Source organism: Parambassis ranga, chromosome 21, assembly GCF_900634625.1.
Source record: "Parambassis ranga chromosome 21, fParRan2.1, whole genome shotgun sequence".
NCBI classification, from domain to species: domain Eukaryota; kingdom Metazoa; phylum Chordata; class Actinopteri; family Ambassidae; genus Parambassis; species Parambassis ranga.
The window spans coordinates 16,600,022-16,615,319 of NC_041041.1; the positions used below are offsets into that span (position 1 = coordinate 16,600,022).

Below are 15,298 nucleotides of genomic sequence, written 5' to 3' on the forward strand. Positions count from 1 at the left end.
GGGCTGTCTTGATAACTGCCTCATTTCCACCTGTTGTCTGTTCCATTTGCACAACAGCAGCTGAAACTGATTCACAATCAGTGTTGATCCTAACTGGACAGGCTGATTTCACAGAAGTGACTGACTTGGAGTTACACTGTGTTGTTTATGCACAGAAATCAGAGAAACAAAATAAGACTTAAGTAAAGTACAGATTCGGCCTTTTAATCCTTAAGTACAGCAGTAAAGGAGTCCTACTTCGTTACTTTTCTGTTCTTACTTACATACGCCAATTCTTGCCCACCATAGAAAATCATTTTACCAAGAAAAACGTCATAACAGGAGTCAAAAAGCAACAATAAAGTCCTTTGTTTCATGTGTATGTATGTATCATGTGTTTAAAATTACCACATTTTTTTGTTTCCAGAGGAGGTGAATATGTTTTATCATGCATTATAATTATTTGTTATTTACAGTAGATAGTTTCTTACTTGCTTTCTTTAGCATAGCTTTTGGACTATAGTCTAAAAGTCTCTTCAAGCTGGGCTTGAGGAGTTTGTGTATCTGTACTGGGAGGCGAAATGCCTCACACAATGATTTTGTTTGTCACAGGCTAGCTGCAGCACAGCTATCCTGGTAACAGGGGCCCCTTTGTGTTTGTTATTACACCCTCATCATGGCTGTGTGGCTGTCCCAGAGAGTAATGGCTAGGAATGGCAGCTGGCTACTGCGCCCCATAGCCCCAATCGGCTCCAGGTCGGTGGTAAGGGCCTCCTCTAACCCGGGGACCCTCTCTGCCTTTCAGGACAGGCCTCGGACAGTGGAGGAGCTCCCACATACCAGCTTCGTGGAGCTGCTCTACAGACTGGTGTTTCAGGGCTTCTACAACCGTATGCATGAGCTACAGGTACAGCAGTGCAGGATGTGCCAGACAGACATATATTTATATCACTGTGATTGTTTGCATGTTATAAATGTATCGAACTGTATTGCATTCTCTAGGATTGTGTGGTATTTAGGGGCTTAGGGTGTGTTATGATCAAGCGGCAACCATCTGGGCTGAAAAATAAGGCCAATATATCAGGGGCTGGCTCCAGAAAGCATCTGGCTCCCATGGACTTCTCTTCAAAAATGGACATTTTCTTTCATTAAATAAAATCTCCCACTGGTTGTTGTGGTGACATTCGCTACATAATAACTTTTCAGTGATCTGGTGGTCCATCTAAAAATAATGTAGCAATCCTGAAGTAATGTTTCTGTTGACATGTTGTCCTGTTGTACTGCTGTTCGGTTATGTGATTACTATTCGTTTAAGGATGCATGGTGTGTGTGTAGAGGTCAGGCGTGCAATTGACCTTACGGAAACCCCACCCTCCTTAGTTAGTGTTGCAAAGCTTGGCAAGCTTTCACACAGTCAGCATAGGCCAATATGTCAACAATGCTAGCGACAGATATCCCAAAGGTACAGAGCCCCTCTGGTGACATGGTCAAAAAACAAACAAACAAACAAACAAAAAAAAGTAAACTCTTCTATCAAGGAATGCATGAATGTATTTTATAATGGCCATGATATTAAAAATGTGGTTACATATGGTAATGAGAAGTAGTGGGGCCTAAGTGGGTATTTAAATCTGAAGCTACACAAAAACTAGTAATGCATCAAAGACAATATTTTGGCTCATCTTTTCTAAAAAAAAACTTTAGCATCCAACCACTGGGTGATGTCAAGATGACTATGTCCATCTTTTATTTTTAAGGAGTGACTGCATTTGTCCCTATTGAAAATGCATGACAGTAAATTATTGTTTCCATAGTAACCTCCAGATGACAGCTAGTTTCAGCTGTCATCTGTAGTAGTAGGTCAAGTAAATATTTTTCTCTCGTACCCTATGCATCTGTCTCCTGTATGTCTGCCTGCAGATCTATGAGAAGCAGAGATATGGATCCATATACAGGAATGGACTGAAGGCAGTGTGTTTAAACACCCCCAAACTGTTGGAGGAGCTCCTAAGGAACGATGACAAGTTTCCTTGCCGAGGTGACATGTCCCTGTGGAAGGATTATCGTGATATGAGAGGATTCGGCTATGGACCTTTTACAGAGTAAGACCTCTTTTTGCAGCTAGGCTCCTTTTTACTGCAGCAGCTGAAGAAAATCAAAATGGGGAAGAAAGGGGATTCAAGTGACTTTGAATATGACGTGCTAGTGCCACATGGGTTGGTCTGAGTGTCCATACTGGAAACTGGTTCCATTCAATACTCAGTGTTTGCATTGAGACCTTTTTGTAAAGTATTTTTCTCATTCCCAGGGAGGGGGACAGGTGGTACAACCTGAGGGTGGTGCTGAACAAACGGATGCTGCATCCAAAGGACTCTGCCCAGTATGGAGGGATTATTAATGAGGTGGTCACAGACTTTACCAAGAAGATCCAATATCTGCGCCAGTGCAGTCCATCAGGAGATTTCGTCACCAACGTGGCCAATGAGCTTTATCTATTTTCATTAGAGGGTAGGTAGAAAACTTCCTCCAGCTCAACCTAAAGGATGACAATTCTCCAGACAGGTTCTAGAACATTACTTTTTTTTTACCTTTCACCAGGGATCGCCTCTATACTGTTTGAAACGAGGCTTGGGTGTCTGGAGAAGGAAATCCCTGCAGGCACAGGAGAATTCATCAATGCTATCGGCCAGATGTTCTCCAACAGCATGGCTGTGGTAATGACTCCCAAGTGGAGCCGGAATCTACTGCCCTACTGGGGGCGCTACATTGCTGGCTGGGAGGGCATCTTTACCTTTGGTGGGTTCCACACACATTATGGTGATGTGACTTTCTTTGTGAAATCATGAAAGTACTCAGAGCATCTGCAGGCTCACTGCAGCCAAACACAGACACTCCAGTCACTGTCGGTTATTTCTGAACAGCGATCAACTCCCACTTTCCCTGCTTGTCTCTCTCTTGGTGTCTCATCTGGAGCAAACACACACATTCATTTTCATTTTCTCTGATGGAAATGTTTTTAATGTTTGAACTCCAGCAGTATACAGACGTTAAAATCAGCTGTGCATAGAGTAGAGAAATAGACAGGAATCAGATAGGAGCTGTAGTGTTGACAAAGCAGAATTAGTCAAAAAGATTATTGCTTATTTGGGTTTTTTGTCTTAAATTGTCTTAAAATATAAAGCGGGTTAAGAGTTGATGTCACAGAATCTACAATTAAACATATTTTTTTGCGATTATTCAACAGCTAAAGAATTGATTGACAAGAAAATGGAGCTCATTCAACAGCGTGTGGACAACAACCAGCACGTGGAGGGTGAATATCTAACGTACCTCCTCTCAAACACTCAGATGAGCACCAAAGATGTGTACGCCAGCGTCACCGAGCTACTCTTAGCTGGAGTGGACACGGTAATTCAAATAATCTTTTTTGCCCTAAAGCTTTTACCTAATTTATTTACTATGACTTTTCTTTGACTAAGACCTCCAACACCCTCACATGGGCTTTGCACGAGCTGTCCAGGCATCCTGACATCCAGGACAGACTCTATGAAGAAGTGTCCACATTGATACCAGCAGACAGGACCCCGACTGCTGAGGAGGTCACTCGCATGCAGTATTTGAGGGCTGTTGTCAAGGAAACACTGAGGTGAGACCTAATGGAGAGGTGATGGTGTTTTGCCATCAGTCAGCCTGAATGAAATGATTGTTGTTTTACAGGATGTATCCTGTGGTTCCTATGAATGCAAGGATCATAACAGAAAAGGACGTTTTTATTGGAGGATATCACTTTCCAAAGAAAGTGAGTCTGTATTTTTTATTAACAGTGTTTGTCTTTTTGTACGTTTTTTTTTAGTATGAGATTTCTATTATGCTCCTGATTTACAGTTTAAATGGTTTGATATTAGAATCAGTACCTTTTAACTGTTGTGTCTCCAGACAGCTTTCATGTTTTGTCACTATGCCATCACCCATGATGAGGACACATTCTCAGAACCATTCACTTTTAAGCCTGAGAGATGGCTCCGTGACGGCCGTGAGATGCCAAACCCATTTGGATCCATCCCGTTCGGCTTTGGAGTGAGAAGCTGTGTTGGTCGCCGGATTGCTGAGCTTGAGATGTACTCGGCTCTGTTTCAGGTAAGTGAGTCCATCCTGATGCTATCACACCTTTGAAACTGATTGATGCCACCTAACAATGTGTTTTCTTTTTTTTTTCTAGCTAATCAGACATTTTGAAATCAAGCCAGACCCCACATTGGGAGAGTTGAAAAGCATCAACCGCACTGTTCTGGTACCAGATCAAGAAGTTAACCTGCACTTTGTGGACAGAATGTAAACATGCAGTGTGATGGAGGAGACAATAGCAACAGGTTAAAAATGCTCCTCTACTAAATGCCAGTTTTAGTTCATCTGTGTGTTTTCTTTGTCTTTGGTAGCTTTGGGATGAAAAATCAGAATCAGAATCAGAAAAACTTTATTAATCCCAGGGGGAAATTGCTTATATTCCAGGTGCTCCGTGCACACTCAGAAACAGGTTAGAAATATAAAATAAGGTAAAATAGCAAGCAATAAAATAAAATAAATTTTAATAAAATTCGAAACAATAAGGGATGCGGATGTGTTGTTGATGTTTTTATATATTTATATATGTGTGCATTATTTTGTTATGATGAGGAAAAGAGAGAAAAGAAGCTATATTTGCAAAACATTTATTACATTAAATGTTGCTATAGGCCTCCCTGTTAAAATAAAATAGAACATGTTTACTGGCTGGTACAAAGACTGTTTTTGTCTTATTTCATATGACATTGTGTATTTAAATGCAACAAGGAGACAAAAAGCTTTAGGAAAAGCAGCTCTGTAAAATGATTGTCTGATCAGTAGTTCACCAATTATCCTGCAGGGGGAGACATGATTGCATGAAAAGTGATTGGACTTGAGTGCCAGTCACACCTCTTCAGGATTTCTGCTCTTTGAAGACTCTAGGTCCAATGTCTCCTGGACCAGGAGGAGGCCCCCAACGAGCACAGGGCACGTCCCTGCAGCTTTTAACACATGCATTGTTCGCAAACACTACCCTAATGTGTTGTTCGGGGACAAAAACGTCCCCTAACTTTAACGGTTTTAAAAATATATTAGATAAATATTTTTTTGAAATTTTTTTGCATAGACCTTTTAATTAACTTCAGTTCTAATCAACAGTAGTGAAAAAATCATTTTCCCCCAGGATTTTAACCCTTTAATCACCAATTTTATGAGGGGTGGTGCTGAAAATTGAAAAAAAAAAAACACAAAATGGCTCATTTTTAATAGAAAAGGTGAATGTGGACTGGATTCTTTTGAACCTTTATTACAGTCTTGGTCATGTCAAACATCAGTAAAAAAATTGACTTGATTGCATTATTAGTTTTTGCACAGCACTGGATTTTCTTTTTTTCTCCCTAATGTGTTGTTCGGGGACAAAAACGTCCCCTAACTTTAACGGTTTTAAAAATATATTAGATAAATATATTTTTGAATTTTTTTTGCATAGACCTTTTCATTAACTTCAGTTCTAATCAACAGTAGTGAAAAAATCATTTTCCCCCAGGATTTTAACCCTTTAATCACCAATTTTATAAGGGGTGGTGCTGAAGATTGAAAAAAAAACACACAAAATGGCTCATTTTTAATAGAAAAGGTGAATGTGGACTGGATTCTTTTGAACCTTTATTACAGTCTTGGTCATGTCAAACATCAGTAAAAAAATTGACTTGATTGCATTATTAGTTTTTGCACAGCACTGGATTTTCTTTTTTTCTCCCTAATGTGTTGTTCGGGGACAAAAACGTCCCCTAACTTTAACGGTTTTAAAAATATATTAGATAAATATTTTTTTGAAATTTTTTTGCATAGACCTTTTAATTAACTTCAGTTCTAATCAACAGTAGTGAAAAAATCATTTTCCCCCAGGATTTTAACCCTTTAATCACCAATTTTATAAGGGGTGGTGCTGAAAATTGAAAAAAAAACACACAAAATGGCTCATTTTTAATAGAAAAGGTGAATGTGGACTGGATTCTTTTGAACCTTTATTACAGTCTTGGTCATGTCAAACATCAGTAAAAAAATTGACTTTATTGCATTATTAGTTTTTGCACAGCACTGGATTTTCTTTTTTTCTCCCATTTTGTCCCATAGACTTACATTATAAACACACTTTTTTTGACTGCACAGCCATGGCACTACATAATCATGCATTCTTGATTGTTGGTGGTTTACCCTGTTGGTAGGAGGTAAAATTTGTGATTTTTACAGTTAACAACTTAATTACCATATTAACCCTTTACCTGCAGGCCTGTGCTCATGTAGTGTAGTTTCTGGCTTGTATATGGAGTTATAGGGAGTATTTTAGCACATAATTGTGTGTCTACACACTGTGTGTGTATGTTAGAGAGGAAGAGAGCCATTTGCACACTGATCTTGTTGTCTGTGAGTACACACAACCACAGAGTCTTCATAGTAAACAAAAACAAAGAAAGTGTTGCTATGCACGTGTGGCCCTTTGATGTCTACAGGTGCAGACTAAACAAAACAAAAAGGCAAGTGGTCTTACATGTGACCTTGTGGTCATTTGATGGTGAGAAGAGCAGAAAGCAACATGAAGAGAGGATTCACTTGTGCACAATCTCTGGAAATGATTGTGCAGCCTGGCTCTATGAAGGGCCAGGCTGTGAAGCTGTGAAGGCTGCACAAGTAGATCCGTCACTTGTTCACAAGCGAATCCTTCATTCGTTCACAAGTGAATCCTTCACTCATGCACAGGTGAATCCTCTCTTCATGCTGCTTGCTGCTCTTGTCACCATTAAATGACCAGGAGGATGCATGCAAGTCCACTAGTGTTTTTGTTTTGTTTAGTCTGAACCTCTCAGCATCAAAGGGCCCGACACTTACTTTTAGGGCTGCAACAAATTTACTTTACTTTACTTTACTAAACTACTTTTAATACTAATTTTAGTAGGGGACTAAACTGTAGATTAGATTTGGTTAGTCAATGATTATTTATTATGTTATCAAGTTATCTATCTATGGTGTCTATTTAGTAACATGCACATGTACGTATGGTCGTGTGGAGCGCAACACACCATGGAAAAGGGGCACTTAGACCTCACTTAGACTAATTCAGTGATCTCAACTGAGACACTAACCTAAAAGTAAAGTCACTCTACTGGAGGACGTGTTTTCCGAAAGCTAAAAAAAAAAAAAAAACAGCTATTTTACCCATCCACAACTTCAGACGCCAGAACTCCTGGATGTTTTCATTTTACATGCTTATGCATTGCCGTTGTACGTCTGAATTAGGTACACTTCACTTACTTAGTAACTTTATTTTCCTGACTTTCCTTCCCTGACAGTGTGCAAATGGCTCTCTTCCTCTCTAACATACACACACAGTGTGTAGACACACAATTATGTGCTAAAATACTCCCTATAACTCCATATACTTAAGCCAGAAACTACAGTACATGAGCACAGGCCTGCAGGTAAAGGGTTAATATGGTAATTAAGTTGTTAACTGTAAAAATCACAAATGTTACCTCCTACCAACAGGGTAAACCACCAACAATCAAGAATGCATGATTATTTAGTGCCATGGCTGTGCAGTCAAAAAAAGTGTGTTTATAATGTAAGTCTATGGGACAAAATGGGAGAAAAAAAGAAAATCCAGTGCTGTGCAAAAACTAATAATGCAATAAAGTCAATTTTTTTACTGATGTTTGACATGACCAAGACTATAATAAAGGTTAAAAAGAATCCAGTCCACATTCACCTTTTCTATTAAAAATGAGCCATTTTGTGTGTTTTTTTTTCAATTTTCAGCACCACCCCTTATAAAATTGGTGATTAAAGGGTTAAAATCCTGGGGGAAAATGATTTTTTTACTACTGTTGATTAGAACTGAAGTTAATTAAAAGGTCTATGCAAAAAAAATTCAAAAATATATTTATCTAATATATTTTTAAAACCGTTAAAGTTAGGGGACGTTTTTGTCCCCGAACAACACATTAGGGGGTAAAATTTGCCCACAGTGTACCGTTGACCTATGAAAAATTTTAAAATCATATTAACAAAATTTATGTAAAATTAAGCTTATTGAGGAAAAATGATTCAATTTGTCCACATATTGACAAAGTTATGGCCAAAATAAACAGAAAAATTTCTCTCAGAGGACAAAAATGTCCCGAACAACGCATGAGGGTTAACAATCAGTCCCTTCTAGCTCTGAGTGATGGTCTGAACCACCAATCACGAACCATAACAAACGTAAAGGTGATATACAGAGAGAGAGAGAGAGAGAGAGAGAGAGAGAGAGAGAGACTACCTGTTTCCTGCAGTCCTTCTGCTGTGAAAGTCTCTCAGCTCAGTGTGTCACTCATTCAGCGCGCAGTGGCTGAACAAGCGTAAAACTTTCTCTTACGCCCGACTGACAGCGCCGTGATGCCACACAGACTGCACCTAACTGAGGCGTGTTTACCCGGAATGAAGCCGTGATTTACTCCACTTAGAGCAGCGTGAGAGAAGCAGGGGACGGACGGCTGAAAACACTTTGAATGGGTTTGGACGTGTGCGCTCTGGCTTTGCTCGGATGGGATGCACGGTGAGCTTCATCTGCTGTGAAGAAGACTTTCTGCAAATGCCCGTTTACCAACATGAGGAGGAGAAGAAGAAAGGGAGCGTGAAAAAGGTAGGAAAAGATGGCAGGCGCGGGAGGCAAATGCGTGCACACAGGAGTGCGTGTCAGACAGGGCTGTTTTCAATGCATACAGGACTCATATAGGTTATGTAGGATTTATAACCCTGCTGACTATCTTTATGTCCGACTTCTGATAAGAACTTCCGACCTTTGGTTCCCCATAATAACACACTCATCCATATTCTGTCAGTCAGAATATACAGCCACAAGTCTGGAAGTGTTCACACAGCCATCAGTCTTGCTGCACTGTGGAGGCATTCACACACTGCTCCTGTGAGGGAATAAGGTAAACCAATCACCATAATGTTTGCCAAAGGCCTTTGCTGAAAAGTCCAAGTTCAGTCATGCTTGACTATACATCAAAGCATCTACCTGTGGTGATGTAATGGAAATAACTCACAGGTCTGTCTCAGCCTCTGCTGGTGCTCCGATGATATATGTGAGTTGGTGAATATAATGCTCCTTTGCAGCCTGAGGCTCTGGTGGTCAGTGACCTGTGACCTAAAGAATCACGCCCATCTGTGTCAATTTTGAAGCGAACATGCAGGCTTCATGGATTTGGACACGGCTCTCCGTGCAGATACACAGCACTCCTATCAGCACCGTACTTACTGGCAGGAATATCAACACACAACATTTCCTCCTGTGTGTTTGATCTACAAGTTCAGTCATGATGCCAATTTGTGGCTGTAATGGGCCTTTTGGTGGGTGGGTTTGAAGTATAACATCGCCCCCATTCAGATTTACAATAAGGGTGTTTCAATGTATGTGGAAAATATACCAGCCTATATACCAGTATTAGTATTATTATTATTATTGTACTCCCCCCAAAAAATCAAAGTTGACTCCAAAAATATATCAGTCAGGCTTTGAATCACTTCCAAATTATGCACTGTAGCTGCTCACTACAACCCACAGCCTTGTGTCGTCTTCTTTTTACATGCCTTTATGTGCATTTTCAGACCTCTTTGCTGTGGTCTTTGTGTTATACACCCTTGAGGCCCCATCATATAAGCTCCAGTACTCCTTTACCAACACCGCCTACTACTTCCCAAGATATTCCTGATTTTACAGTGGAAATGATTTAATGCTGTGCAGTGACTACACTGTGATCCTAAGCCATAAAGTGTGCATTTCTATGACTGGATCTTGAGGGTGATAGCAGCCACCTAGTCGACTCTGCTCACTTGCAAACAAGTTGTCAAGCGCTGGCAGTCATAAAGATTTTACAGCTGACTGAGGCTGGTGGGAGGTGTGTTCTGTGTGGTTAGCCTAATGTAGTTTGTACTTTTATTGGATATTGTGCCAAGGAGTAGGTGTCAAGTACAAGTACCGCTGGGTGGGATATACTGTGAAATGGTGCTTAAATATTAATGAATATACAGTGCATGTACTGTATATAACATACACACACTTTGGGTGCATCTAAGACAGCGTCTCCTGCCTGAAGCTGAGCTGTCCGGTGGCACAAACAGCTGGCACCGAGGCGTGTAGGGCTGTGGGAAATGAATGCCCTGACTCTGCCAGCAGGGCTGCGGTTGAAGTAATGAAGTGGTGCTAAAGTGTTGAAAATAGTCACTCAAGTGAGGTAGCCAAGTGTCACTCATGCTGAATATAAACAGTAGAGTGTGTTGCTGTTGTGTAAAAGTTCATTCAGGCAGAATTTAAATAGAAAGTTGGTGCTTTGTGTACAGTTGTGTTGAACACCTTTGCTTCCCTGGAGTTTAACTACGTGCTGACCTTTTTGCATAGCATTTGTTTTGTTTTTCAGGCGTGCTCAGGTACAGAGACATTGCTTCATGTGTGAAACTTGTGATGTGTGTCTTGCACAATAAAGAGAATTTTTGCTACTCCTGTCAGCAGCGCTCAGGGAGGCCCAGGGTGCAAAGCTTTGAAGAGTGATAACAATCGGTCAGAAAGTAAAACCCTCATGAAAAACCAAAGTACACAACTGAGACTTTGAAGTAGAATAGGGGGTCTTGAACAGGATTCAGGAAGAATGCATGTTGTGCTTTTTGCACCTAGGGGTTGTGGTATAAAGGAAAACATGAGCTGACAAGATGATGGACAGAGGGACAGGACGTGAGCTGAGGGCAAAAACTATGTTGAAACAATGGTGTTAAATGACAAAGGTGTGCTATAGGCTATTCTTTTAACAAAAATCTCAGTAATGTAAACAGCTAGCTACTACTGCCATTTCCCCTCAGAATCATCACAGCGTAATGCTTGAACCCGAACGCTCAGCTAGCAGCCCAATATAAAACATTGGGGAGTGTCAGATTGTGTTAATGGTGTCAAGTGGTGTCAGCTGGTCAGAGAATTTATACCCTTTGCTGTTGAAAAAAGCAACTTGGATGTAAGCTGTTTCTCCGTTTGAGTTATAGTTGGACTGATTTCTAGAAACCTGAATGAATACATTCAGAAAACAGATTTGTATGGTTTCATGCTGCCATATGCCTTGTACGTGTATGTGGAGAGAAACATGTCATGACTGTATGTGTGCTGCAGTGTAAGTGAAACATTGTCTCTTTCACACCTCACCAACATAGCCATGGATCTTTCAGAAACAAGTAGAAATACAGGTTGCACAAAGGTGGACTATGTTAATACAAAGTTGAAGCACTCAGTGGGCCAGTTTTATTTGCCTTGTATTCTAGCTAAACATATAGATGCACCACCTTTAGGCACATCATTTATAAAAGTTGACTGGACTCTGAATTCACACTGTTTCCTGCAGTGCTTTATAGTTAGGGCGCCCACCTTGACAACAAATGCCCCTCCGCCTTGACTACGTCCCCCTGGAAAAAAAAAAAATCCTACATCCAGGCATGCACACACAATAAAATTGCGGCATCTGTTGGTTAAATTTGTCACAGTACCATCTATCACCATCTACAAAACAAAACAACATCTACTAGCTATTCATATCTTAGCAACTGCGTCTAGGCTCGGGAGCCTGGCAGACCTTCGATCAAGATAGCAGTAATGAAGCAGTGTGTATATGCATTGTGATAACCCCAATATTCCATTAATGGCAACATGGAGGCTCATCCTAACACTCTAACATCTAACATCTAACTCTAACATTTTGTTTGTTAAAATAAAAGTGGAATAATAGTTCATTCTGTAGTTTCTGTTGTTATTGCTTTGCATGCATCGGGCAGCTCTTACTGGTAAAAATGATTAAGGCTACATACTATATTTCATTTGCTCTGTGGTGCACATATTGTTGATGTATGTTCATGGCTTCTCGGGAGTGTGTAAACAGGACGTGTGGTGTCTGCCGCTTGCACTGGGACCAGTGTGCTTACTGGCCTAAACTAAACATTGGAATAAAGTGTCCTATCAGCTGCTTGTCTACATATTCTGTGTTAACCATTTCTTCCCAGTTTCCTATAAGAGACATGCCACTCTTATAACATCTGTTTCATTAAAATAGGCTATATGCAGTTTGTTAAGTTTCTTATCAATGCTACCGATTGTTTTTGCATGTGGCGTTCTGCTATGTTTGACATTTACATGTGGAGCACAATAATGAATGGGAAAAAACAAAAACACAAACTAATTTAACACCAGTGTTTTCTGTACTTGTTCAGGAATGGTGTCTTCTTTCTGTTTCTAAGAGTGTAAAAAAAGTGCTCATCATAGCACTTATCGCTTTTCTGGGACAGGTGTCTGTTATGTTCCAGCATATGATGGAACCAAACCTTTAACATCAGTGAACCGGCTGACAACCCTTTCTTACAGAACTAATCCTCATTTCATTTTGATGCCTGTCAAGCCCGACTCTCTATCTCTCCTGTTTCTGAATTCCCACCAAAGTGTCAGACGACAGGCGGGGGCTTTCCTGGATTTGAAGATTTTCGATAAAGGTATGCGGTGAACTGAAAGTTACCTGCCGCCCCATATTGCATTCCAGCGGATGCTTTAGCAGTGGAAAACAGTGTGTCCTCTGTGCTGCGACTCTGGGGAGGCCTATCATTTCACTACTACCTGCCGTTGCTGACCTGCACATGGGCTGCAGAACAAGACCCTCTCTGTGTGCTGTCTGCGGAGAGGTGAGCGGTGGGTGCTTGACCCGGGACAAGGCTGTGATGCCTCAGCAAAGTTAACCCCTGTCATTTTACCTTTTGATGCCTCTGCACACAGGAATTCAACCTCTTCTGGGCATTTCTGTGTTATTTCAGTCTTGTGAGCTTTTTTTTAGTTATCGCTATTCTTCATCTGGAAATGTGGAAATGAGCTTAATGTCACTTGCTTTTTTATTTTGTGTGCATCGCAACCAACCTCTCAGTAATGGATATGATGTTTATATATGAATTCATTAGTAAATGCATGAATTGAATACATACTCCAGGCAGAATCAAAGTAGTATTATATATGTGAGGGAGTTAATATCACCATAAAAACATTATTTGGCTTTTAAAAGATTTAAAAAACTGAATGAAAAGTAGAGTAACAATTAAAAAATTCTTTTTTGAGAATGTACTGTTTATCTAATAATCAGTCAGCAGCCTTTTTTTTCCTTCTGACGTCTTAAAGTCAGAGGATAAGTGAATCCGATGAGCGGATATTTCTTTTCCAAATAGCCTTTTAAGACATTGCGGGTGCAGTGATGCGTAACGTTGCCCACAAAGCCTCTGGAACAAGAAGATAAAGGGATAAAAAAGGCATCCATTGAGCTTCCTAAAGTGTCTTTAATTCACTTGGCAATGCACAGTGGATTGAATGACAGTCAGAATGATAGATTAACGCACTGAGCAACTGTATTTTCCTCCCCAGAGTCACAGTTGTGTGCCCCTTTTCTTGGAATGTAAAGAAGAGAGCTTACTTCCACCTCAGCCTCAGACCTCGTGGCTTCAGTGCTACATAATACACGCCGCCGTTTGGCCCTATACCATTTAGCTTCCTGCTTTGTGTACCCCTGAATGTGGCCTTTATGTTCCAGTTTTGTTGATATTTCTCTACGTGTGGGGGGGATTTTCTTGTCCTCTCACTAATACTTGGCAAGGCGATGTGGCATTTGCTCTTGGCAACGTCGAAATCCCACAAAGTCTCACTCTGGGGGCCTTTGTAGCCATTCACACCACTTCCGAGTGATGGACAGGGAGCTCAGCTCTCCCAGGTCGCATCCCAAAATGTGTCCTTTGTTGATATTTGTGGCTCCTCTCTTTTCTTGCAGTCTTTTTCACCAAGGTCGAATGCCACAGGGCTCCAAGGGTAATTACTGTGACAGCGGAGCAGAAGTTAGGCCTGGCTACCCAGGTCGCCCAATCATGTTTTCATCATCGGGAGAATGTTTTTCTTTGGGGACGTAATAAATCCCCCCCTTGACATGCTGCATTTACTCTGAATACACACAGGAAGAAAGACCCAGGTTTTTCTCTCTCTCTCTTTTTTCTTTTCCTCTCTCTCTATTTTGCACCAATGCTTGTAACAAGCTGAGGCAGATCATTGTTGCCAGTTCACCCTCACTGATTTTTTAAAGGATAGGTTTGCACACTTAGACATTCCACTGTGGAGGAATTTCATAGGTATTTGCACAGGAATGTGGTTTCTCTGTGGACTTTGAGGGGAGATGTAATGGCCATTATGAAATGTTACCATAAATCATCTAATACTCACTGTCACAAAGCTGTGCAGACAGTAATGGCTTCCCTGGATTGTATAAGACCTCTTGACCAAAACAAAAGTTTGAAGTGTCTTTGCCATGTAACATCAATGAGCTTCTTTATTGTGTGTTTGGTGTTGTTCTACACATATGATGCTCTAAATGCAACATAGGGGGAGGAACAGTTGATTGTTCTGTAGTAAAATCTTGTCACGCCTTTATTATTAGTAGAACAGGAGTAGAAACTCAATAGCACATGTTCCACGTTCCTGTCCTGATCCCTGTTAATGAGAGCGGGTGTGTCCCACCCTGTGCACCAGGCAAAGGAATCTTTAATTAAATCACACTCCTGGACGCAACACTGCACATGTGTTGCACGCGCCTGAAATCCTACACAGGCAGCATAACGTGCCACACATGTACATGTTCTGGCAGTTTATTTACGGTGACCTGAAGGCTGAAAATATACTGATTCTATTTTGTTTGCCATGTGTAGGGTAGGGCATTAAAAGGATATGTTGAACAGCAGATGAATTTGCTTTTTATATTTAGGAGTTGATCCCTGTAATGTCTTTGGTTGCATTGGTGCTGTATGCCAATATGAAGGGCTGCTTTATAAGAGGCAGCAGGTTTTCCCAATGGTCACAAAGTATCTTTGACTTTGTGTCCATCCTTCTTTTTCTTTTAAACATGATTATTTTAAAGATATCGTGGAATTTATCCACATTTGGTTCAGCTTGAGGTGATAAAATTTTGGTGGCCATATGTCATAGCTCCCAGTGGCTGTAACTCTTGACTTTCTATTTTAAAGTACTGAGAACTAAAAGGTCTAGTGTTGACATTTTATAACCAAAATGCACCTTAGTAGTGAGGCCATAATAGTAGTTCTCGAATTTACAAAAAGAAAGATTTTTATCCACTGCCTCTCTCTGTGAATGGGATATCTATATGGCTTATTAAAGGGACAGTTCACC

At 40.6% G+C, this 15,298-nt stretch overlaps 2 protein-coding genes across 7 annotated transcripts in view; both read left to right on the plus strand.

Annotated features, from left to right (window-relative positions):
- Positions 1–655: 655 nt before the first annotated feature.
- cyp27a1.1 (cytochrome P450, family 27, subfamily A, polypeptide 1.1) lies at positions 656–4,429 on the plus strand. The gene is made up of 9 exons (XM_028393757.1): positions 656–886; positions 1,900–2,081; positions 2,288–2,487; positions 2,578–2,775; positions 3,224–3,387; positions 3,459–3,625; positions 3,697–3,778; positions 3,916–4,116; positions 4,199–4,429. Exons 1-9 carry the CDS (start codon positions 656–658, stop codon positions 4,313–4,315), a joined length of 1,542 nt encoding a protein of 513 aa, XP_028249558.1. The 3' UTR covers positions 4,316–4,429.
- Positions 4,430–8,347: 3,918 nt separating this feature from the next.
- Positions 8,348–15,298, plus strand: part of tns1b (tensin 1b) — a 134,043-nt gene continuing 127,092 nt past the window's right edge. For 4 of the 6 annotated variants that reach the window (XM_028393952.1, XM_028393956.1, XM_028393957.1 and 1 more), the window contains exon 1: positions 8,349–8,704. In XM_028393952.1, coding sequence (XP_028249753.1) covers positions 8,606–8,704 — 99 coding nt within the window. In that variant the 5' untranslated portion in view covers positions 8,349–8,605. Of the gene's footprint in view, positions 8,705–15,298 lie in introns of all 6 variants that reach the window. The other 2 variants (XM_028393953.1, XM_028393962.1) reach the window with 1 other exon arrangement.

Bases quoted from the DNA above. Each gene is read 5' to 3' on its own strand.
- cyp27a1.1 (XM_028393757.1), top strand. From the start codon at position 656: ATGGCTGTGTGGCTGTCCCAGAGAGTAATGGCTAGGAATGGCAGCTGG. The intron at 2,488-2,577 runs GTAGGTAGAAAA...ACCTTTCACCAG, and splicing joins TTATCTATTTTCATTAGAGG to GGATCGCCTCTATACTGTTT. The intron at 4,117-4,198 runs GTAAGTGAGTCC...TTTTTTTTCTAG, and splicing joins TGTACTCGGCTCTGTTTCAG to CTAATCAGACATTTTGAAAT.